Source organism: Elephas maximus, chromosome 5 (genome assembly GCF_024166365.1).
Source record: "Elephas maximus indicus isolate mEleMax1 chromosome 5, mEleMax1 primary haplotype, whole genome shotgun sequence".
Lineage (NCBI taxonomy): Eukaryota > Metazoa > Chordata > Mammalia > Proboscidea > Elephantidae > Elephas > Elephas maximus.
The window spans coordinates 72,711,881-72,736,678 of record NC_064823.1 but is presented as its reverse complement, the minus strand read 5'-3'; the positions used below and the strand labels follow the sequence as shown (position 1 = coordinate 72,736,678).

Here is a 24,798-nt window from a genome sequence, read left to right as displayed (position 1 = left end):
AACAAAGTTGGAGAACCACTGCCCAACAAATAGTCTTAAAATCCATTCTTAGAAGCAGTGTATTTCTCCACATTCCATTGTTATACCTTTCATCCACACTCTATTTCCAGGATAAATGTGCTTTGATCCATTGCTGTGTCTTCAGCTGAAAATACCCTCTTTAGTTTGACCCATTTCTGCCCAATATGTTCCCTCTACACAGCTCTCTCCTTCAGCTACAGTCATTGTTTTATTTTACAGCACAATTAACTTTCATTCTTGCTCAGCACACCTTTTTTATAAGGTCTTAAAATTAAGAAAACATTATGAGGAAACCTGCCCACTGCTTCCATCTTTTGTTTAGGTACCTCTGAAGGTCATTTGGAGGCACCTAAGTATTAATTGTTAACCAAAAAACCAAACCCATTGCTGTCAAGTCAATTCCAACTCATAGCAACCCTATAGGACAGCGTAGAACTGCCCCATTGGGTTTTCAAGGAGTGGCTGGTGGATTTGAACTAATGACCTTTTGGTTAGCAGCCAAATGCTTAACCACTACGCCACCAGGGTTTCCATTAATTGTTAGGTGTGAACAATAACCTATTTCTCTAACCACTCCAATCACTGACTCAGGTTAATTAAAATATATGTAGATAAGTATTTATAAAATTTCACCCTGATTGACTTGAGACTGCCAGTAACTTCTCTCTTCAAAGGTTGGTTCTTTCTTTGGATCGAAAATTAGGAAGTCCGTCTTGGAGCCACCAAATCTCAGGTATGCAGGAGACAAGCCTCTGGCCAAAGTGCGAAGCTTTGAAGAACTGTCGTTGAAGACAAGCAACAAGTTAAAATTACTTTTTCCACCAAGACAATCCAGTGAAATATTTTGACTCCTTTCTCCCTTGGTGGATCTAATTTTTAATATCCAGTTGTCTGAAGAAGACAAATAGAAGAAAAATATTTCATATATGAAATAATACTGCTATAAAGGGAGAATCTCCTTTTGAATCTTTCTAATTACAAGGTTGTTCTTCTAGGCACCTAAAAGCAACATGGAACTCTGGAAAGAGTTTATATTTGACAAGTAGGATAGTATTCAGTACTTTAAAAAAAAAAAAAAGCCATATGCTTTTATGCTGGAAAGGAAAGAGAGATAAGGAGGTAAAAACTGAGTGATGATTGTCTCTTTTGAAAAATAGTCTTCAAAAATTTGTATTTCCAGAGAAGTTCATAAATTACTTCATCTGACATCACTTGAATAAGACATGAGTGCCAGACCAAAGCTTCTGGTACCTCCCATGGTACTGGCTGAAGCAAATGAAGTCAGACTGATTTTTTTTTTTTTTTTGCCAGTCCAATTTTGTTGTCTCTTAGACATAATTACAGTCACTTTTTAGAAATGGAATTCTTTAGATTTACAACAGAAATAGTAATTATTATGAAGAGCAGATCTGGAGGCCTTCTTCACTGTGGTGCCAACTGGTAACCATTAGATCGCACCATTTTTCTTTTAGAAAGCTCAGTGGATATGCCGTATATTTTTGCAAATTGCTCAGGACTGGACCTAATTCCAAGAAAGATAATCCTTTTGAATTTAAGTTAAATGACTTGGAATTATGTATTAGATTCTAATTCCTATCATCAACACCTCCAGTTTGAGCAATTCTAAATGTATGTCCTGCCAAGCCAAAAATGTTTCCAGTAGGTGCCTATTATGTGCTTGGAAGGGTACCAAATGCTATGGAATGGAATTAGAACTATGGTCCCTTCCCTTGGAAAGATGAAGTTGTACATAAATATCTAAACTGCAAAACTTGGGTAACAAGACCCAGGTGACAAGAATACTTGCTACACATTTCTGAAGTTTTGCACACACGATCCTGGCCAACACTTCCTTATCGCTTCTGGGAATGCCCTTAAAACACATAAAACCAAAGCTGCATAGTTCTCGGAATGTCTCAATGAATCAGTTTACATATGGATTTATTCTGAATTTGAAAATTATTCCAGGAGGACTATCCAATTGCCAATACTTCTTAACATCCTAGAAATGAAAGACCCTGACCGAAAATTAAAATTTTTAAGATGTGCTCTTGCTTAACTATATATTAAGGAGCCCTAGTGGAGCCCTGGTGGTGCAGTGGTTAAGAGTTTGGAGGCTAACCAAAAGGTCAGCAGTTTGAATCCACCAGCCACTCCTTGGAAATCCTATGGGGCAGTTCTACTCCATCTCATAGGGTCACTATGAGTTGGAATTGACTCGACATCAATGGGTTTTTTGGTTTGCTGATGCAGTGGTTAAGGGTTCAGTTGCTAACTGAAAGGTTGGCAGATCAAACCCACCAACCACTCTGCAGGAGAAAGATGTGGCAGTCTGCTTCCGTAGAGATTACAGCCTTGGAAACCCTGTGGGGCAGTTCTACTCTGTCCTAGAGGCTCCGTGGCAACAGGTTTTTTTTTTTTTTTAAGTGAAATTTCCAGAAGCTCTCTGTGTTTATGCTTAAGAAAGAGAACTTTAAAGATAGTAATTGACCAAAGGATAGGTCTTCTGCATTTAAAACTGCAGTGATTCCTCCTCACCATTTTTTTTTTTTTTTTTTTTTTTGGTTTGTGAGTTGAGAGCATTTAAATGCACAAGGAAGAGCTGCATTGTGGCTTTGACTCCTAGATACTTTTGCCTTCAAAGGCCCCTTCCTCCTCAAAAACTAGTAAAATTTTATTTTATGACTGCATTGGTATAAAGATGAATATGTTAATATTATACATTAAAACAGTTTCTATGGCCTAAAAATTCATTTTCTTCTGATCTTAAAAGAAATCAAAATATTTTCATGGGCCTCTAAAAGTATTACAAGCCCTGGTACTAGGAGATGGACACAAAGTGAGACTTCAGAAATGTTATCATCCTGGAATCCACTCTGGCTGAAATACCTGACAATGCCAAAGAATTCTAGGAAGATGGCATGTGTCATGGAATCCTCAAAGCCACTTGAAATTTTAACAGAAATGCTAACTCAACTAAGGAAGAAGGAAGCTGTTTCCACATTGCTACAAACAAAGAAAACTATACACATCACGTGATATCAACAATGAAAATAATATCTACGGAAGGAGAAAAACAGATTGATAACAGTGGTCATGATTGTGTGGTGAGATGAGTGATAAAGTCTTTTCTATTACTTGTTAGTATTTTATAAGTTTTCCATAAGCACATAATACTTAAATTATAGGGGCCATTTTTTTTTTTTTTTTTTTTTTGGTGGTTCAGTGGTATAATTCTTGCCTTCCATGTAGTAGGCCTTTGTTCAATTCCTGGCCAACGTGCCTCATACACAGCTACCTCCTGTCTGTCATTGGAGCCTTGCACATTGCTACGATACTAAACAGGTTTCAGCAGAGCTTCCACACGAAGAAGGACTAGAAAAAAAGGCCTGGAAATCTACTTCTAAAAATCAGCCAGTAAAAACACTATGAATCACAATAGTCCACTCCATAATCAATCATGGGGAAGGAAACTAGCATCTGGGAAAAAGGAGCCACGATATCACAAGATGTCCCTGGCCTGAGTCAGATGCCTGAGACCCAGAGCCTGATTCCCGGAGGCAAGTATTGACTGTACCACCTTGGGACTCCCCATCACATTAACCAGTTGCCCCGACTGGATCCTGACTCATGGAGACCCCATGTGTGTCAGAGTAGAACTTGGCTCAGTGACTTATATTTCAGAAGTAGATTGCCAGGCCTGTCTTCTGAGGTGGCTCTGGGTGGACTTGAACCTCTTTCAGTTGGCATCCAAGTGTGTTAACTGTTTGCATCATGCAGCAACTTCTCCACCACATTCCAAAAAAACCAACCCTGTTACTCTTAAGTCAATTCTGACTCATGGTGACCCTGTGTGTTATAGAGAAGAACTGCTACATAGGGCTTTCTTGGCTGTATTCTTTTTGGAAGCAAATCACTAGGCCTTCCCTCTATGGTGCAGATAGATGGGTTTGAACTCCAAACTTTTAGGTTAGTAGTCGAGTACAAAGCCACCCAGGGATCTTCCGCCATCATATCATGTAACATTCACCCTTCTCTGAAATTAGCTTCTTCTTTGTTTCCTTGGTATTACCTCTCCCGTTCCCAGCCCTGCTCCAGATGAGAATAGGGACCTTGTCTATCTCACTCACCAGAGTCTCCTCAGCACCTAGATAACTGCCTGGCATGCTGCTGGCACTTAATAAATATTTGTTAACTGAATGAACAAGTAAGTCCAGCCTGACAAAAGGGCAAGTGGGGTCAGACAAAGTCTGTTTTCTGAGTACAATTAAAACCCAGTGCTGCGGCTGCTGTCAAGTCAAGGGAAATCACCTGTTTCAAAACATTGATATTAAGGATATTTTTGCTTGTCTCCTTTGCAATGGAACTTTTTCTTGCTGTGAGAATACACTATTGATGAACTCTGAGAAAAACCAGATTTAAAATAGCTATAAAATATCACAAAAACAAAATTGATCAAAGGTGCAATATTTCAATCACATACAGGAAACAGAAAAGAAAAAAATAACACCATCACAGTGATATGGAAGCAACAAAGGAAACCATAAAAGCAGCTGCAGATATTCCATTTCTGGAGCAGTTTGTTGAGGGGAAAAAGTCTGCAGGTTATTTTTATTTTACCTTTTTGTGCAAAAATAAGCTGTTTATGTCTGACACGAAAGGTGTGTTGGAGCCAGCTTGTACCAGCTCACATCAGCTTGTGAAAGCCAATTGTTAAATTTTGAGAAATTTTATGAGCCAGTTGTTAAAATGTGGGGAGTTGAAGTCAGCCATGATGGGACTACTTACACCACAGAAATCAACAACTACCACAAATCAGTCCTCCCACTCCCAGAGAGCCAGTTGTTAAACACTTCCCAGCTCACCGCTCCACGAATAGTAATTGAAGCCATGGAAATGGGTGAGACCACTTAGGAGACCATGTGGGGTGAAAAGAAGCCCTAGGTCAGAATTCTGAGGAACATCAACATTTAAGACAAGCCAGAAAAAAAGACTGAGATCTGTCAGAGGTATAGGAGAAACCTCAGGAAATGGAATTGACACAGACTCGAAGGAATGAGAAAGTGCTTCAACCATGCCAAATACTGTCAACCATGCCAAATACTGCCAACAAATCAAACAAGAAAGTGTTCATTGGATATAGCAACCAAACCAGTTGGAGAGACTGGTTTTAGTGACACAACGGTGGTGACACCATGTGGGTGGAATGCGGAGGGAATGGGCGATAGGGATGCCTATGAAGAGGAGGAGAGAAATAGGGCAGTTACTACAGAGGCAGGTGTGCAGGGAGGTGTGTGAGATGGGAGAGACTTGTGGATGTTTCTATACTGAGAGGAAGAAGACAATAAAAAGGGAGAAACTAAAGATCTAGAAAAGAGATGATTGATAGAGCAAAGTCCTGAGGAGGAAGGAGGGCATGATATCCAGAGAAAAGGTGACAGGACTGGTCTGAGACAAGAGGAAGGAAGGCAGGTGGACAAAGACATGGCATGTCCGCAGGCTGGATGGCAGGAAGAATAGGAAGTTCCTGTCTAGTGACTTCATTTTCCTTGGGAAGCAAAAATTGGGTCCTAATCTAAGAGTGATGGGGGTGGAGGTGGGATTAGAGTTTTGAAGAAAGGAGAGAATAAGAGAGTCAGGGAAATTAAGAGTTAAGGGGTAGCACTAAGGGTGAAGTAAGTCTGAAGCCAAGAATTTCCAGTATAACATCAATCTATATGGCCCTGAGATTTTTTCCTCCAAGAGCTCAATAGGCCAGCTATACAGTGTGACGACTAAGACTAGAAACAGGGGCAAACACATAAACGTGGTTACCCACTGCTGTTGAGTTGATTCCGACTCATAGTGACCTTACAGGACAGAGTAGAACTGCCGCAAGGCATTTCCAAGCAGTGGCTGGTAGATTCGAACTGCTGACCTTTCGGTTAGCAGCTGAGCTCTTAACTACTGTGCCACCAGGGCTCCAAACGTGGTTTACTAAGATGCATTACAATTTATGATTAAATAATATTTTCTGATTCCAGACTTTATGGCCATCCTGTAGATTCCAAGGAGGGAAAATATAATCAGACTAAACCAGGTTTGAGATTTTAGCAGGAAGAACAGGGGGTAGGGAGTTGGGAATATTATCACAAAAAGTTCCTGTGATAAATCAAGAAGTGCAAGTCAGCTATGGAAGAAAGAGAGAGATGAGGAGTTAGTAAAATGTTCAGTGGAGGTACTTATAAAACGGTGTGGTAAGGGAAAAAGAGCTAGGAGGGTAGGGACTTGCAGTTCAAGGGTGGGATTCTGCATTTAAGATTTCAGCTGTTGAAAGGTTCTCTGTGATGGAAATAGTCAAGGTGAGGCATAGCTTTAGGTGGTCAAAATGGAATGAGGCAGTGCGTGCTGGTAGGATGGCTCTCAGAAAAGAAGTGCCCTGCTTTTTTGCATTTGCCAATTTCCATGGTGTAACTATTTCCACCGTGGCTGATTTCAAGGTACCAGTAGGATGTCACTGAATGAGGAGTTGTGAAGAAATGCGTACATCTTACAAGGTGGTGCAAGCTGGCTCCAGTTGAGCATGGAGTGGAAGGTCATCAAAAAAATGTGAAGGCCAAAAACTGAGAGGCAGTTTATCCAGGTGAACTTGAAGTCATCTAAGATAATGAAAGGACTTGGAGGGTGGAGAGGTGACTATGAGATAAGTGCCACTTTTTAATCAACAAGAATTGAGAATGAAAGGATCAGAGCACAGAGACAACGACCATAGGACAAGAGGCAGATAATGGTGTCAGAGAGCCTTAGAGTGGAGTCAGGGCGATCCTCTCTAACATGCATCAGGTTAGTCTGAATTGAATGTTTTTGGCAGTTTACATATATCATTGCACTTAATCCCCCAGGCAACCCGATGAGGTAGGCATCGTTGTCTTCATTTAACAAACGACGAACCTGAAGGAAAGGGAGGCTAAGTAATTTGCCGAAGGTAACACGGCAGAAAGGGATTTGAACTACCGCATTCTGGGGGTCGAAGCAGTAAACAATCATCTACAAGATGCTCAGGGAAAGTGAGAAAAGGGTTGTAGTCCGGGACAACATGCAATCTTTACTCAAAAGGGCTACAGGGGGAAAGTGTCTTCATTAAAAAGCCAAGTTTTCCTAGAACAAGTAGGCAGAGGGAATACTGTGTGAAGAGGGTAGCACTTACTGCACAAAGAGCTCCAGGCAGCACAGTGAAAAGGTGTGCATGGGCAGGGGGAATGGGAGCTCCATGTGGGAGGGAGGGGAGCACTTCTTGGGGGTAAAAAATGTGAGTCTAGGGCTTGTGATTGTTCTCAGTTCGCTTCTCTTTGGCCAAGGATATTTCTGTCAGCATAAGGCATACGAAGGGCCTGGCTCTTTCCAATGTTGGTCATGAAAATATGTATTTAACACTGAAAATAAGTGCTTTTCCAAAGATGAAAAGCAACTTTGTCAATAAAGATGTAGAAATCTGATTATTGAAAATTATTATTAATAAATTTTTATTGAATTGGCAGAGAGATGAACTTTGCTGAAGAAAAATAAGCAAATTGTTAAGAATAGCAAGCACAACTGCATTTTTATTACTATCATTGCTGCTAAGTACCACCTTTGCTCTGTAATACTTAAGCTCTCTACAGCTGACTCAGTGCTTACATAGTTTTACCTTGTACTGGTTAACCGTGACTTAATTAAAATCTAGAGCTACACTGTCCAATATGGCAGCCACTGGCCACATGTGGCTATTGAGCCATTGAAATGTGGCTAGTCTGAATTGAGGTACTTTAAGTGTAAAATACACACTGGATAGCAAAGATTTGGTACAAAAAAATTTTATATATCTCATAAATAATGCTTTGTAACTGATTACACATTGCAATGATAATATTTTGGATAGATTTTATTAAATAAAATACATTATTAAAATTAATTTCCCCTATTTCTTATTTCTTTTTACTTTTGGTGGTGTAGTGGTTAAGTGGTATGGCTGCTAAGCAAAAGGTTGGCAGTTCAAATCCACCAGGCGCTCCTTGGAAACTCTATGGGGCAGTTCTACTCTGATCTATAGGGTCACCGTGAGTCAGAATTGACTTGACAGCAACGGGTTTATTAAAAAAATTTAACATTCCATATGTGGCTTGCATATGAGGCTCGCGTTATGTCTATTGGGCAGCACTGATGTAAAGCTTCCCATCATTGAAGACCGAGGCCTTTTTGGGGCTCTGCATACAGTTTTAGGAAGTATTTTGATTGGTTTATTGATTAGTTACCTCTGGGAAGAGGGCAAGTTGAAAAGATGCTTATTTCTAATCTTAGATTTTTCTAGCATTGGCATATAAGCTTTGTATGCTCTATGTTCTCTAGTTGCAAATGTGAAAAAACCTGTTTGCCATTGTGGGAAGGCAGAATCATGCCATCAGATTAAATTTATTTAGGCCTCCTTTGAAGTACCTTAGAGGTTTGGGCCCTTATTCTCTCACGTCAATGTTTCTTCTCGATTTGTTTCTGTACAACCTTTTTCTACCAGACTCTACCCTGTTTTCTTTAAAAATTATATAAATTAAATGTTGAATTGGCAAATGTTGTGTTATATATATTAAAAAAAAAAAAAACCAGTACTGTCAAGTCGATTCCAACTGATAGCGACCCTATAGGACAGAGTAGAGCTGCCCCATAGAGCTTCCGAGGATCGCCTGGCGGATTTGAACTGCCAACCTCTTGGTTAGCATCTGTAGCACTTAACCCTACGCCACCAGGGTTTCCATACATATATATATATATGCACAGTAGTAAAAAAAAAAAAAAAAACCTGTTCTGAAATAATAATTAAAAAAATATAAATTGCTTTACTTTCTTTTTGTGTACTGTTACCTCTGGCATCAGAGTATCTGGGTTCAAACACTGGCTGCTGCATTTACTAGCTGGAGGACCATGGGCAAGTTATTTAATCTTTCTGAGCTTCAATTTCTTCATTTTTAAAATGGGGATAAGAATAGTGCTCACTTCACAGTTTGGTAGCAAAGAATAAGTGAGTTAGTATCTATGAGGTGCTGAGAACAAGGTCTGGCGCATGACAAGGGTTCACTGTCATCCATTTGAGTTACCTTCTCCTTCCTCATCACTTCAGCTTTTATCTGCTCAGCTCTTGCCATCCTTGCATCTAAATTATGTCACCCAAATATCTTCACCTTTGAGGAACTGTAACAAAAGTAGCACCCATCTCATATTTGCTCCTGTGAACAGATACTCAATTTAGTTTGATCCTGTGAGACTGGAGTCTTCTACTCTCGGCACAGTGCTAACCGTCCTAGGGAAATGGAGCTTCACGCCAGAGTTTGGAAGCTTGGTCTTAGGTGAGGAGAGGGTGTTCCCACAGCTCTTTGATCTGCAGTCTTTTAGGTGTCAGCAGGGAATATGTCGATGTGCTTGCAGACACTCCCAGGGAGCAGGCATAGAATACAGCCTCTGCCATGGGAAGGGGCCTGCAGAGGGTCCAGAGCCAGTCTGGGCGGGAGGCCCATATGAATAGGAATAAACTGCGTTTTGTAAATCAGATTATCTAGTTGCATGCTATACTCTCTTGGTTTTTCATTATCCTCCAGTCTTTAAAAAATAAGGGGTTAGAAAAAAAAAGAGGAAGTACTATAGGATATTAGGAGCCCCGGTGGCGCTAGTGTTTAAGCGTTCTGCTGCTAACTGAAAGGTCGCACTTTGAATCCACCAGCTGCTCCCTGGAAACTCAATGGAGCAGTTTTACTCTACCCTATATGGTTGCTATGAGTTGGAATCCACTCAACAGTAACTGTTTTTTTTTTTTTTTTCTTTTTAGTAGGATATTAAGAGACATGCTTTAAGAAGAGCAAATTACATTGCAAACTGGAAGCTCTGTATGTGTGTCTGTGTTTGGGGTATGGAGTGCTAGTCACCTGATGAACTTGACTGGAGAGTGATCGGGCCTGGACCCTGAAAGTCATACACGATTTCTTCTTTTGCACTTATTTCTCTAGGGAGGAAACCCCAAATGCCCTTCCTGGAATGGAGGGAGTCAGGGGAGTACATACTGGGTGCTGTAGCAGAAGAGGACTTAGTTCTCACATTTCATAAATGGACATTACTGAATCTCTGTTTGGAGGAAGGCACCTCAGACCCACTCTTCCCCATCATCCTCCCCTACCACCAAGCTAGCCCTGGAGTCCTCAGATCTGGAGCCCGTATTTCAGCACTTCCCATCACTAAGAGAAGGACAAAAATTGAGGACTCCTCTCCACCAGGAAATTCTCTCCCCACTGCCACAAGACACAGAGAACTGGTGAATGGTTAGCAAATTCTCACCATATCCCAGAAATGCTCAGTTAGCTTAAATTTAGATTTGAACACTTTACTCTGTCAAACACTGTACTAGGTACTTATTACATCGTCAGATCTCGTAGCAATCCTACCAGGTAAGTTTTAGAAGTTCCATTCTACCGATGAAAAAATTTAGGCTTGCGATTGCCAAGCAACCTGTAAAAACCTAGTCACTCAGCTTTGGCAGAGCTGAGAATCAAGCCGGGGTGTTATGACTTCCAAGCTCTTAACTACTAGGCTGCCCGCTTTATTTGCAGAATAAACGATGAAAATTAGCAATGGCAGCTAACAGCGTTGGCACAAGAAGGGCAGCATCTAAGTTTCCACAACCGAGATTCTCGAGATTCTCGTCTGCCAGGGCCGGTTGAGAAGTGTCCATCCCTGGAGGTACTGGAGCCTCTCCCTGCAGCCTCCCCCCAGGCCCAGGCCCCCCACCCTCACCCCACGACTACCTTGGAGTCAGCCAGAGCACACCCGGGTAGGGGCCATAACCTGCACCAGGGTCTTCCTCGGGTGAGAAAAAACAAAAAAAATCACAACTGTTAAAGAGTGCTACATATTGCAGCTTCATTTGGATAATTACCTTTTTCTTAGGGCTCTGTAAGTCACTGCAATAGTCTCCTAGGCTTCGTTTATTTAGTACGTAGTTCTGGTTGGTTGGTTGGTTGGTTGGTTTTTTAAATAAAAGGAGTAACGTTGAGAACTTCTCCATCTGACTTTTATTTTTTTTAATCAGCCTAACAGAGTTCAAAAGACGGAAGCCTGATGCAAAATTTTGTCCCTACACTGAGCAGCAAATTCAAGCTCTCACAGCTGCCCAGGTCCATTTAGTGGGGTGCCGCCCCCTGACGCGAGGCCGAGGCAGGTGGGCAGTTCTTTACCAAATTTCCTCTTAATACCCAGCCATTGTGGAGGCGTTGTGGCGCAGTGGTTAAGAGCTCAGCTGCTAACCAAAAGGTCGGCAGTGTTCGAGTCCACCATCCTCCCCTTGGAAGCCCTCCAGGGCAGTTTTACTCTGTCCTATAGGGTCGGGTCGGGTAGGTATAGGGTCGCTATGAATCTGAATGGGCAGCAAAGGTTTGGTTTTTGGAGGCGTTCAGCCCACTCTTGCTCTTGAATGAATGGAGGAAGGAAAGGGCGGTTTGGGAGTGGGCGTCCCTAGAGAGAGTCAGTGGAGAGGAAGAGAGAAGCGGGGAGGTTCCCGAGGCGGAGTGTGAAGTTATTTCAGCTCAGGTTGGCAGGGCGGGTGTAGGCGTCAGGAGGACAGGAGAGGAGACGGGGCCCGGGAGGTCGGCGCTTACCCCAGGAAGGTGAGGAACTGCGGGTTCGTGGCCAGGTTGGCGTCAATGGTGAAGGACAGGAAGGCAGGGCTCACCAGGTGTACCGGACGCTCAGTGAAAAAGTCCAGCTCCACGATGTCCTCGGCCTGCGCGGGTCCCGCCAGGGCGCCCGGGCAGAGGGGACCGAGCGTCCCCAGGAGCAGCAGCAGCTGCGGCGGCAGCGGCAGCCAGGGTTTCCAGCTCAGCAGCATCGCGGGGTCACCTGGCTACCGCCCCACAAGCGGCCGCGAGTGAGAAGGCAGACCTCGCGCACTTCCTCCCGCCTAGCCGCTGCTCCCTTTCCTCCTCGCCTCCACCCCTCCGCTCCTCCCCTACATCCCTCCCACTGCTCCCTGTCCTCCACGCCCCGCCCTCCCCCTGCAGTTACTCCCACTTCCTTGCTGGCTTTCCCCTCGGCTGCGGTCATGTCCACTTAGGAAGTCACCCACACCCATTTGAAGGTTGCTGAGATGGCCCAGTTCCAAGCGCCCAAGGAGTGCCCGGGCATGAGCGGTGAGCATCCTGGATTGGCCTTCAGGATACACAGTGACTCTGTGCCAGTCTCCCTCTTTCAGGTCCCGTCCAGGTGACATTATGTCTCCCTCTTCCCACCCTCAACTAATGCCTGCAATTGGACATTCGTGGTTTCCCCTCCCATCTGGCTTATAAACACATGTTTGTCACTTGAGACTGCCAAAATCTGATTGACCATGTGTCCATTGGCCAGAGGGCTGTGTCCCAGGCATCTTAATTTTGCCTGCACCTGCTAAAGTAGAGCTAGAAAGAGATCTGCCACCAAAAATTCCTTATCAAGTTCTCATGAAAACATGTCAGGTGCTCCAACATCTGAAATCCAGAGACCAAGCCAGCCCTCATACAGTGTGTGGTCGTGACTGCCCCTTGAATTTGGAGCGTTTGTGGATTGTCCCTGCTGTACATTTATCTTCTGCTTTTCCTGTTTGCCTTTGATGCGTGTGTTAATATATAACATACAGTTAGCGCATTTGCAAACTATTAACACGCTGAGCTGCTAATCAAAAGATTGGAGGTTCAGGTCCACCCAGAGGCACCTTGGAAGAAAGGCCTGGGCATCTACTTCTGAAAAATCAGCCATTGACAATCCTGTGGAGCACAGTTCTACTCTGACACACATGGGGTTCACCATGAATTGGAATCAATTCAAAGGCAACTGATTAGTGAGAGGTGTTTTACCTATATTATCTCTTCATTCTCACAACAACCCTGAAAAGTGCGTATTATCCTCATTTTGGGGATCCTCATTTTACATGTTAACATTTTACATAAGGACCCATTTTGCACATGAGACATTAACTTGTTCAAGTGTCGGAATTGAGATGTACAACACAGACTTCAACTCTGCTTTCATGGCGTTTACAATGTAGCAGAAGAGGCTAACATTGAGCAAACAGTCACAATAATAGCAGATGTGCTGAGTTCTACGAAGTTCAGGGTACTGTGAGAGTGTGTCATGGGAGACTTCAGCACCTGCAGGTTCAGGGAAAGCTTACTTGAGGAAGTTACATTTCAACTGAGACAAGCTGCCATCTGCTCAGGGTTGTGTAACTGCATTCATGTCTCAGTTCTGACACTAGGATAAGTTAATGTCTCAAGTGTGAATTGGGTCCTCATATGTAAAATGAGGATAATTAAGATTTTCCTGGTATGAACATCCCTAAGTGCAAGCAGAACTCTTTGGCATGACTGGTTACCTCCAGACTCTGTAAACAGCATACATAGTGTGTTGCTTTAAGTACTGGGTTATGACATACTAAAGTTAAGTTTTAGTTTTAATATTTTGGTGATCAAACTATACTCTAAAACATGGATAAAGTAAAAGTAAATAGGTGCTAGGGACTTGTAGGGTAAATGGTTTAACTTTACTCAAATAATTTTATCTTTGTCCTTGGTTCCTGAGAGATAACCTCTAAAACTTTGGAATTTCCCCAATGACCAAGGAGTTTATGCTAATGAGGTCCTCTCTGGTGGGGGCTAACCAGGCCAGAAAGGCCCACCATGTGATATCAGCCTGACTTCTTTGGGGGAGGGAACTGAAAGTTGAGTTCAATCAATCATACCTATATGATGAGGCCCAATAAAGTCTCTGGACATGGAAGCTCCAGGGACTTCTTGGTTGGTGATAGACGTTGATGTATGTGGAGGACAGCGTGTTGCTTTTTGGGACATGAAAACTCCAAGTTAGAAAGCCGCCACAACCTCACCATATGTGTCTCTTCTTTTGTATTATTTTTACTAGAATAAAGCTGTAATCGTGTGTATAGTGCTTTCCATGAGTTCTGTGAGTCATTGTAGCAAATTATCAAACCTGAGGGAGTAGTGAAAGCCAGCAGGTCAGAAGTGGAGGGGTCCTGGAGGAGACCTGAGTTTGTGGCTGGTATCCTGAAGGAGTAGTAGGAAAATCCTGAATTTGTAGGCAGCAGGTCAGAAGTGAGGGTGTTGTGGAAACTCCCAACTTGTGACTGGCTTCTGAAGTCTTACGCAGACTTGGCAGTCTGAAGGACTGTGCCTTTTGACTTTTGAGATCTGACTTAACTCCAGATGGTTAGGGTCAGGAAGAAATACTGCATGTGCAGTTGGAAATAGAGTAGATACGTTGATTTGAGATTGACTGCAATTGGTCTTTACCATTTGGCATTAGAGAAGTGGGAACGGGATTTGATTTCTAAGTAGGGCTAGAAATAAGGAAGCTAACAGCTATTGAGTACATACTGTTTATCAAGGCGCTTTTACATGTTCATTTATTCATCTATTCATTCACATATTCACTGTGTGGCTACCACTTGCCAAGCACTGAGCTAGGCGATAATAATCAGTAAGCAGGAATTGTCCCTGCACTCTGGAACTTCCAGTCTTACTGGGGAGGAAGACCATATTTAAAAAATCACACAAAAGTAAAATTGCAATTATGGTAGGTGCTCCAGAGAAGATGTTCAGAGTAGGGGGTAGTTCCTTAGGAGGCGACACTTGAGTTGAGATCTGAAATATGAGTAGAAAGTAACTAAGCAGTTTGTTGCTTAGTGCTTGGGGTCTTAAAAGCTGGCAAGAAGCCATCCAAACTACAATAGATCTACACTCACCTGGAGCAGAAGAGGAAGAAGGAGAGACAGGAATCAGAGGAGGAAATGGAATGCACGTCTTAATCGGCTCTAGGCCTTCTAGAGCCATTCATGCTGGATAAACACCTGAAACTATTGCTCCAAGGTTACCTCAAACAAAAACTATCCCCTGAGGTCTGCTCTGAACCATCAACAGTTGAACCTTATCAATGGCACTGGGTTAAGTATGTCTGCCTTGAGCATTGTGCTCTTTCAAAGAATTATCTATGCTGTATCAAATTGACTACAGCATCTCAAAAGATTAGATAAGAATCGTAGGGGGCAGTGAGATTACATTAATGGTGGTGGAATAATTTGAAAAAGAATAACAAGAATGGTTATACAACTGGAAGAATTTAAACAATGTCACTAAATTGTACATATAAAATTTGTTGAAATGGCACACATTTTGTTGTGTACCTTTTCACCAAAAAAATAAAATAAAGAACTAGGCAAAGATAGGAGGAAATCATTCAAGGCTAAGATAATGACATGTGCAAAGATCCTGGGGCATGAGGGAACATGAGAACAAGAGAATTGCGAGAAGGATCAGAGAGAGTCAGGGGAGCATAGAAACGGGCCACCAGTGCAGGGCTTTGTGGTATTCTTTGAGCAATGGGAAGTTATTGAAACAGCTTTAAGCCAGAGATGGGGATGTGACATAATCAAATTTGTATTTTTAAAAGGCAATCTTTGAACGTTCTGTTTATTTTGTTGTATAGAGTCCTGTCTATAGAAGATGGATGTGCATTTCTCTATAGATATAGATTGTAGTCACACACAATAACCAGGTAGGAAGACAGCTCAGTACTGTGCTGTAGGCTGATGGATTATTCAAAAGTCCCCAGAGAAAGGCATCTGCCCAGATTTGGTCACCTGTCTCTGAAGTGATCAAGGTTCTGGAAAACCCTTCTAATCATACTAGTGCCAAAAACGCTTAATAAAGTAAACTGAATGAATAAACAATGTAAGCAGCAGAAAGACTTGACAAACACGGGACAGAGAAGAGAAAGTTCTAGCAAAGGAAATTGTAATGGGGTTGAGTGGGGAGACAGCAAGGAGATATCCTAGTCTAATATTATATGTTGTATGCTGAGCAAATAATCCAAAAAGCTGAACTATATGAAGAAGAATGGGGCATCAGGATTGGAGGAAGACTCATTAACAACCTTTGTTATGCAGATGACACAACCTTGCTTGCTGAAGGTAAAGAGGACTTGAAGCACTTACTAATGAAGATCAAAGGCCACAGCCTTCAGTATGGATTCTACCTCAACCTAAAGAAAACAAAAATCCTCACAACTGGACCAATAGTCAACATCACGATAAGTGGAGAAAAGATTGAAGTTGTCAAGGATTTCATTTTACTTGGATCCACAGTCAACACCAGTGGAAGCAGCAGTCAAGAAATCAAAAGATGTATTAGATAAATCTGCTGCAAACATCCTCTTTAAAGTGTTGAAAAGCAAAGATGTCACCTTGAAGACTAAGGTGTGCTGACCCAAGCCATGGTATTTTCAATCTCATCATATGCACGTGAAAGCTGGACAATGAATAAGAAAGATCGGAGAAGAATTGACACCTTTAAATTGTGGTGTTGGCGAAGAATATTGAACATACCATGGACTGCCAATAGAACGAACAAACCTGTCTTGAAAGAAGTACAACCAGAATGCTCCTTAGAAGCAAGGATGTCAAGACTGCATCTTACATACTTTGGACATGTTGTCAGGTGGGATCAGTCCCTGGAGAAGGACATCATGCTTGGTAAATCAGGGTCAGCGGAAAAGAGGAAGACCCTCAGCGAGGTGGATTGACACAGTGGCTGCAACAATGGGCTCAAGCATAACAACAATTGTAAGGATGGCACATGACCAGGCAGTGTTTTGTTCTGTAGTGCATAGGATCGCTATGAGTCAGAACTGACTCAACGGCACCTAACAACAACAACAATATTATATGTAGACTAGAGTCAACTGTGTTCTGACTTTTGATCAGGAGTCAGCTAGTATTGGAGCCTCTCAGGAAATGAAGTGCTCTGAAGTAGGATGAAGTATTTCCTGCTTTGTTGGCTTCAGTGAGGAGTTAATAAAGGAGGTGGCCTGTGTAGGAAACAGTACTTGAGACAGAATGAGTTTACTATTAGTGACTGAACCGTTGTAATTGGTTACTGTTTGCCTCCAGATTTCGTCTGAAGGATATGTTGGAGTGGTCAACAAACTGTAGTGAGGATAAAGGGAAGAAGGTGGGCAAGCAGATGTGGTCAGAAGAGAGGCGGCTGTCACTGAGATCTGGACGAGAGATGGGACAGCCTGGAATAGAGTGAGGGTGGTAGGGATGCAGAACAGAAGGGTTCGAGAGTGTTTTTTATTTTTAATATTTAGAGATTAATAGCTAAACTCATAAGATCAACATGACTTGGATTGGCTCTCTCTAAATGGCCAAGAAGAGGGCAGTATATAGAATAAGCCCTGAATTTCTAACTTGCATCGTTGAATGGATCACTGGCGGTGCTAATCATGAGGCCAGAAAACAGTGGTAGAGAACCAGGTTTAGGTGGAAAGATTGTCAGTTCACTTTGGACATACTGAATTTGAGACATTCAGCACTTGTCCAATAGTTACGTGGATATCATTTATCATCATAACAACATTGCAGGGTAAATATTGCTATAATCCTAATTTTCATATGTAGAAAGCAAAGGTTATAAATGTTAAGTTAACTTGCTCAATTTGATTCCTCCCTTTCATGTACTTCTTCATTTTCTGGTCTATCTCTCATATTCCTCTGGGGCTTCTCCTCCACACACCAACTGCTAACTGTTGGAATTCCTCAGAACTCTATTCAAAGCCCTTTGTTTTTCTCCCTACTTACTCTTTGCCTACATGAGTGCCTACGTGAGTTCATTCACTCCTTTGTCTTCAATCTCATCGCCATGCTATGGACTCTCAAACATTTTCTTCAGTCCAGAGGTTTCCTCTGTGGATTCATCCCCTACACACCATTGTCTGCTTAACATTTCCACTTGGATGTCTCACAGGCATCTCAAATAGGAGTGGCCAACCACCCAGGTGTGCCCAGAACTGGGAGGGGGTTCCCAGGACAGTCCTGGACAAACCAGATTCACTCATGGTCTTTTCCCAAGGCATCATTTAAATAATCCTCCAGAGTCCTAATTTTAGTAAATGTCAACACCTTCTACCCAATGAATTATGCCAGAAATTTGAGGGTAATGCTTGTCACTCTGCCTTATCTCCAAATCTAATGCATCACTAAAATTGTATCAATGCTTTCAGAGTATAGATTTTAAATCTTCATGCCTTTTTTTATCCTCTGTATTCTCTTTATCTGTCCCTCCCCCTATAATTCTTAGCATAAAAACCAAAATGCTAAAGGGGAGATATTTGCTTTTATTCTTGCTGCCCATCTGGCATCTCTTTTCACATTTCTGGTAACAACATCCCTGCTTCCTCTGGGGCACTGTGGCTTCTCACCAGCTCCCTGTGATTCTGGTGAAGGTATCCTGGGCTAGCTGTAATATTTCATTCAGCCTGAACAAAACGATTAGTTCCTGGCTTGTTTGTTCATTTATTTATTCATTCATTCATAGTTACTTGGGAGTCCTTGGGTGGGGCAAGTGCTTAAGTGCTTGCCTGTCAACTGAAACCCACCCAGAGGCACTCAGAAGAAAGGTCTGATGACCTGCTCCCAAAAACTCAGCCCTTGAAAATCCTATGGAGCACAGTTTTACTCTGCTAAACATGGGGTCACCATGAGTCAGAACCAACTCCGTGGCAACTAATTACACGCTGACTTTAAAAGACTAATATCAAAAATTTCAAAATATACAATGTTTATCTTTGGGTGGAAAACCTGGTTGCATAGTGGTTAAGTGCTATGGTTGCTAACCAAAAGGTCAGCAGTTCGAATCCACCAGGCAGTCCTTGGAAACTCTATGGGGCAGTTCTACGCAGTCCTATAGGGTCGCTGTGCGTCGGAATTGACTCGATGGCAGTGGGTTTGGTTTGTTTTGGGTTATCTTTGGGTGTTGACATTATCAATTTTTTTTCTTCATACTTTTCTATATTCTCTGAATGTTCTGCAGTAAGTAGTATTAGTTTGTTAAACAGAAATATATAACTTTTGTATTTTTAAAATGGTGCTTAAAATTGTAATGGGAAGTTTTTTTTTTTCCAGGAGAAGTACAATTGTACAGTAAAAATAAATATTTAGAGAGTAATCAAGGATCCATGAAGTTAAAAGAAAAATAACTCATTAATACATTCTCCTTTTAAAATTATAACATTACAGGTAAGACTAAAGTTCCCAGTGATTCTCCTCTCTCCCATTCTAAAAACCAAAACCTGTTGCCATCAAGTCAATTCCAACTCATAATGACCTTATAGGACAGAGCAGGACTGCGCCATAGGGTTTCCAAGGAGCGGCTGGTGGATTCGAGCTGCCGAACTTTGGGTTAGCAGCCGAGCTTTTAACCACTGTGCCACCAGGGCTCCATTCCCACTGTAACCCACTCTAGCACCCAGAAAAAAAACAGTACTCTTATAAGTCTGATGTGCACCTTCCTACTCCTTTCCTAACACATTTACATTTGTATACGTGTACCCATAGATGATATACAGCAGGGGCTGACAAACCATGGCCCGTGGACCAAATCTAGCCTGCCTCCTGTTTTATATATTCTATGAGCTAAGCATGTTTTCAACATATGAACATTTGCAATCAATTTGATAATAGGGAACATTAACTTTGAACTTCAATTAAGCAAAACACTATCCTCCAAAAGAGAACTCCATTCCCGATTTGGGGATAGGCCTGTATCAAAAAGACTTATACTCAACTATGACTATTACCTTTTGAATTTTGTCTATTAATAATTTGTGGAAATTTGCTTTCCCTTTTGTTATGTTAGCATCTACACAATATCCTCAATTTTGCCACAATGCCTAAACTGTAAACTACCTGGCCCTTTATACAAAAAATGTGCTGATTTCTGATACATGACAATGCTTGCAAACATGTGTGCATGTGTGTTTTGTATAAATTGTAGCATACCTTAAAATTAGTTCTCTAATTTGCTTTTCTTACTCAACATTTTGGAGATCTTTCTGGATCAGGACATACAGGTCTTCGTTATTCTTTTTAAGTGCTTTATGGTATTCTGTAATTGCATATAGATTTGTATATGTGATGTAGTTACCCATTCCTTCATGAATGAATACTTAAATTTTAAAAATTCTCCCCATCAAAAACAATTACCCTCCTTTTGCACATGTGTGAGTATTTCTCTGGCATTAAATACAGAGAAGTGGAAGCATTACATAATGGAGTGGGCCCATTGAAAATTTTTTTAGATGCGACAGTTGCTCTCCAAACTGTGTTGTTGTTAGGTGCCCTCGAGTTGGTTCCAACTCAACAGCGACCCTGTGTACAACAGAACGAAATACTGCCTGGTCTTGTGACATCCTCACAATTGTTGCTATGCTTGAGCCCATTGTTCAGCCACTGTGTCAATCCCTCTCTTTGAGGGTGTTCCTCTTTTTTACTGACCTGCTAAACTAGTTGTTCCAAATTCTGTCTTAATTACCTAGTGCTGCTATAATAGAAATACCACAAGCAAATGGCTTTAACAAACATAAATTTATTTTCTCACAGTTTAGGAGGCTAGAAGTCTGAATTCAGGGTACAAGCTCTAGGGGAAGGCTTCCTTTCTCTGTTAACCCTGGAGGAAGTTCCTTGTCTCTTCTAAGCTTCTGCTCCTGGGCAATCTTCATGTGGCTTGGCATTTCTCTTGCATACTAGTACCACTACTGAACATTTTGATCAAAGAGTCTATAGAAGAATCCTGATCAAAAGGGGAAAATGCAGAACAGGATTTCAAAGTTTCATGGACTCCAGGCTTTCTGGAGCCATGGGGGCTAGATGAACCCCTGAAACTACTGCCCTGAAACAATGTTTTAAAACTTAAACCAAAAATATTCCCTGAAGTCTTCTTAAAACCAAACAGTAATTTATCTTAATCAGTAAAAAAATATCTGTCTTGAGCATTATGCTCTTTTAAGAACGATGTATATGGGATCAAAGTGACAGCAGCAACTCGAAAGAGTACATAGAAACCCTACGGGGAAGTGAGTTCATGTTAATGGGGGAGGGAACAACTCAGAAAAGGAGGGTGAGAATGGTTGCACAACTTGATGAATGTAATCAGTGTCACTGGCTTGTACATGTAGAAACAGTTGAATTGGTGTATGTTCTGCTGTGTATATTCTCAACAGCAATGACAAAATAAAATTAAAAAAGAAAACCCTATAGAACACACCTCTGAAACACATGGGGTCTCCATGTGTTGGAAGTGGCTTTGACCACAGCTGGTATATTTTCTTCTAATACTTTCATAGTTCTGATTTTTATATTTTGGTCTCTAATCCATATGGAATTTGTGTGAAAGGTATGAATTAGGGACCTAGTTTTTGTAATTGTTGAATTTTCCCCCAAATGGGTAGGAAATTGCTTCTATAGCTTTTATTGAATAGTCAGTTCAGGAATGTTTGTGCAATTATTTGAATAGGGTATTATACTTTGCCTTCATTTCATAAAATGGATAGCAAATGGAAACTACTAATGATAAGAAACATGGGTCTCACTAATTTACTTCATTTGCAACCAGGTGGGAAATCATTAGTTGTGCCGATAGTGATATATCTTCATTCTCAGACTGAAGCTCTTCAGATTTAAGCGGGTCAAATGTGCAACCACTTCTGAAGGGAAAAATAATTATATTAGAGAACCTATTCGAGATGCTGGAAATAACCTTATTCCCATCCCAACTCAAACAAATAAGCTTTATTAAAAAGTATTTATGAGGCAATCAGGGAAATATAGACTAGATATTTAATGATATTAAATACGTTATTGTTAATTTTTCTAAGGTGGGATTATGGCGTTGTGACTATTTTTAAATAATCTTTAAGTTTTAGACATATATGCTGAAATGTTTATGCATAAACTGATATAATGTTTGAGTCATGCTTCAAAATAATCTCAGAGGAAGGAAAGAAGTGCAAGGATCATGGATAAAACAAGCTTGATCTTGAGTTGACAATGATTGAAGCTGATGATGAGTGCATAATGGTTGTGGTAGATTTTATTTTCTAAAAATTGCCTCAATGATCCCACATGTTCTTCTGTAATTGGACCTTTCCATCCTCCAATAAAAAAGTTGGTTTATGTCCCTTCCCCTTCAATATTAAAAACCATTAACCAGTTGTCATGGAGTCAATTCTGACTCATGGCTACCCCATGGGTGCCAGAGGACAACTGTGCTCCATAGCCATTCCACAGACTGATTTTTTGGACATAGATCACCAGGCCTTTCTTCTAAGGCACCTCTGGGTAGACTCGAACTTCCAATCTTTCATTTAGCAGCCAAGCATATTAAACATTTGCATCACCCAAGGACTCCTCTTTGAATGTTGTTGTTGTTGTTAGGTGCCGTTGAGTCAGTTCTGACTCATAGTGACCCTATGCACAACAAAACAAAACATTGTCCGGTCCTGGGCCATCCTTACAATCGTTATGCTTGAGCCCATTGTTGCAGCCACTGTGTCAATCCATCTGGTGGAGGTCTTCCTATTTTTCGCTGACCCTCTACTTTACCAAGCATGAAGGCCTTCTCTAGGGGCTGATCCCTCCTGATAACATGTCCAAACTATGTGAGACGTAGTCTCGCTGTCATTGCTTCTAAGGAGCATTCTGGCCTTACTTTTTCCAAGACAGATTTATTTGTTCTTTTAGAAGTCCATGGTATAGTCAATATTCTTTGCCAACACCACAATTCAAAGGCATCAATTCTTCTTTGGCCTTCCTTATTCATCATCCAGTTTTTGCATGCATATGAGGTGATTGAAAACACCTTGACTTGGGTCAGGTACACCTTAGTCTTTGAGGTGACATCTTTGCTTTTCAACACTTTAAAGAGAACTTTTGCAGCAAATTTGCCCAATGCTATGTGTCTTTTGATTTCTTGACTGCTGCTTTCATGGGCATCGATTGTAGATCCAAGTAAAATGAAATCTGTGACAACTTCTATCTTTTCTCTTTTTTATCATGATTCACTTACTGGTCCAGTTGTGAGGATTTTTGTTTATTTATGTCAAAGTGTAATCCATACTGAAGGTTGTGGTCTTTGATCTTCATCAGTAAGTGCTTCAAGTCCTCTTCACTTTCAGCAAGCAAGGTTGTGTCATCTGCATAACATGGGTTGTTGATGAGTGTTCCTCCAATCCTGATGCCTCATACTTCTTTATGTAGTCCAGCTTCTCGGATTATTTGCTGAGCATACAGACTGAATAAGTATGGACAAAGGATACAACCCTTTATGCATGCGTTTCCTGACTTAATACCACATAGTATCCCCTTGTTCTGTTTGAATGACTGCCTCTTGTCTATGTAAAGGTTCCTTATGAGCACAGTTAAGAGTTCTGAAATTCCCATTCTTCTCAATGTTATCCATAGTTTGTTATGATCCACACAGTCTAATGCCTTTGCATAATCAATAAAACACAGGTAAACATGTTTCTGGTATTCTCTGCTTTCAGCCTGGATCCATCTGACATTAGCGATGATAGCTCTGGTTCCAAGTCCTCTTCTGAATCTGGCTTGAATTTCTGGCAATTTGCTGTGAATGTACTGCTGCAGCTGCTTTTGAATGATCTTCAGCAAAATTTTGCTTGGGTGTGATATTAATGATATTGTTTGATAATTTACGCATTGGGATAGATCACCTTTCTTGGGAATAGGCATAAATATGGATCTCTTCCAGTCAGCTGGTCAGGTAGCTGTCTTCCAAATTTCTTGGCATAGACGAGTGAGCACTTCCAGTACCCTATTTGTTTGTTGAAACATCTCAATTGGTATTCCGTCAGTTCCTGGGGCCTTGTTTTTCCGCCAGTGCCATCCATGCAACTTGGATCTCTTCCTTCAGTACCTTTGGTTCCTGATCATATGCTACCTCCTGAAATGGTTAAGCATCAACCAATTCTTTTTGGTATAATGACTCTGTGTATTCCTTCTGTCATGGATTCAGCTGTGTCCCACCAAAAATATGTGTCTTCTTGGTTAGGCCATGATTCCCAGTATTGTGTGATTGTCCTCCATTTTGTGATTGCAATTTTATGTTGAGAGGATTAGGGTGGGATTGTAATACCACCCTCACTCAGGTTTCCTCCCTGATCTAAGGTAGAGTTTCCCTGAGATGTGGTCTGCACCACCTTTTTATCTCTCAAGAGATTAAAAAAAAAAAGGGAAGCAAACAGAGAGCTGGGGACCTCATAACACCAAGAAAAAAGCACCAGGAACAGAGCATGTCCTTTGGACACAGGGTCCTTGTTCCTGAGAAGCTCCTCGACCAGGGGAAGATGAGGACAAGGACGTTCCTCCAGAGCCGAAAGAGAAAGAAAGCCTTTCCCTGGAGCCGACACCCTGAATTTGGACTTGTAACTTACTAAACTGTGAGAAAATAAATTTCTCTTTGTTAAAGCCATCTGCTTGTGGTATATGTTATGGCACCACTAGATGACTAAGACACCTTCCATCTTTTTTTTGATGCTTCCTGCATCATTTAATATATTCACCATAGAATCCTTCAACACTGCAACTTGAGGCTTGAATTTATTCTTCAGTTCTTTCAGCTTGAGGACTGCCAAGAGTGTTCTTCCTTTTTGGTTTTCTAACTCCAGGTCTTTGCACATGTCATTACAATACTTTGTCTTCTTGAGCCACCCTTTGAAATCTTCTGTTCAGCACTTTTACTTCATGATTTCTCCCATTTGTTTTAGCTAGTGGACATTCAGGAGCAAATTTCAGAGTCTCTTCTGACACCCATTTTGGTCTTTTCTTTCTTTCTTGTCTTTTTAATGACATCTTGCTTTCTTCATGTATGAAGCCCTTGATCTCCTTGA

At 41.4% G+C, this 24,798-nt stretch overlaps 2 protein-coding genes across 2 annotated transcripts in view; both read right to left on the bottom strand.

The window, feature by feature from the left end:
- Positions 1-12,011, bottom strand: part of HPSE (heparanase) — a 44,619-nt gene extending 32,608 nt beyond the window's left edge. The window contains exons 1-2 of the mRNA XM_049885867.1: positions 11,670-12,011; positions 655-800 (exon numbers count right to left, since the gene is read on the bottom strand). Coding sequence (XP_049741824.1) covers positions 655-800; positions 11,670-11,899 — 376 coding nt within the window. The 5' untranslated portion in view covers positions 11,900-12,011. The remainder of the gene's footprint in view (positions 1-654; positions 801-11,669) is intronic.
- The window catches only part of HELQ (helicase, POLQ like), a 508,107-nt gene that overhangs the window by 351,911 nt on the left and 131,398 nt on the right, over positions 1-24,798 (bottom strand). The window lies entirely within an intron of this gene.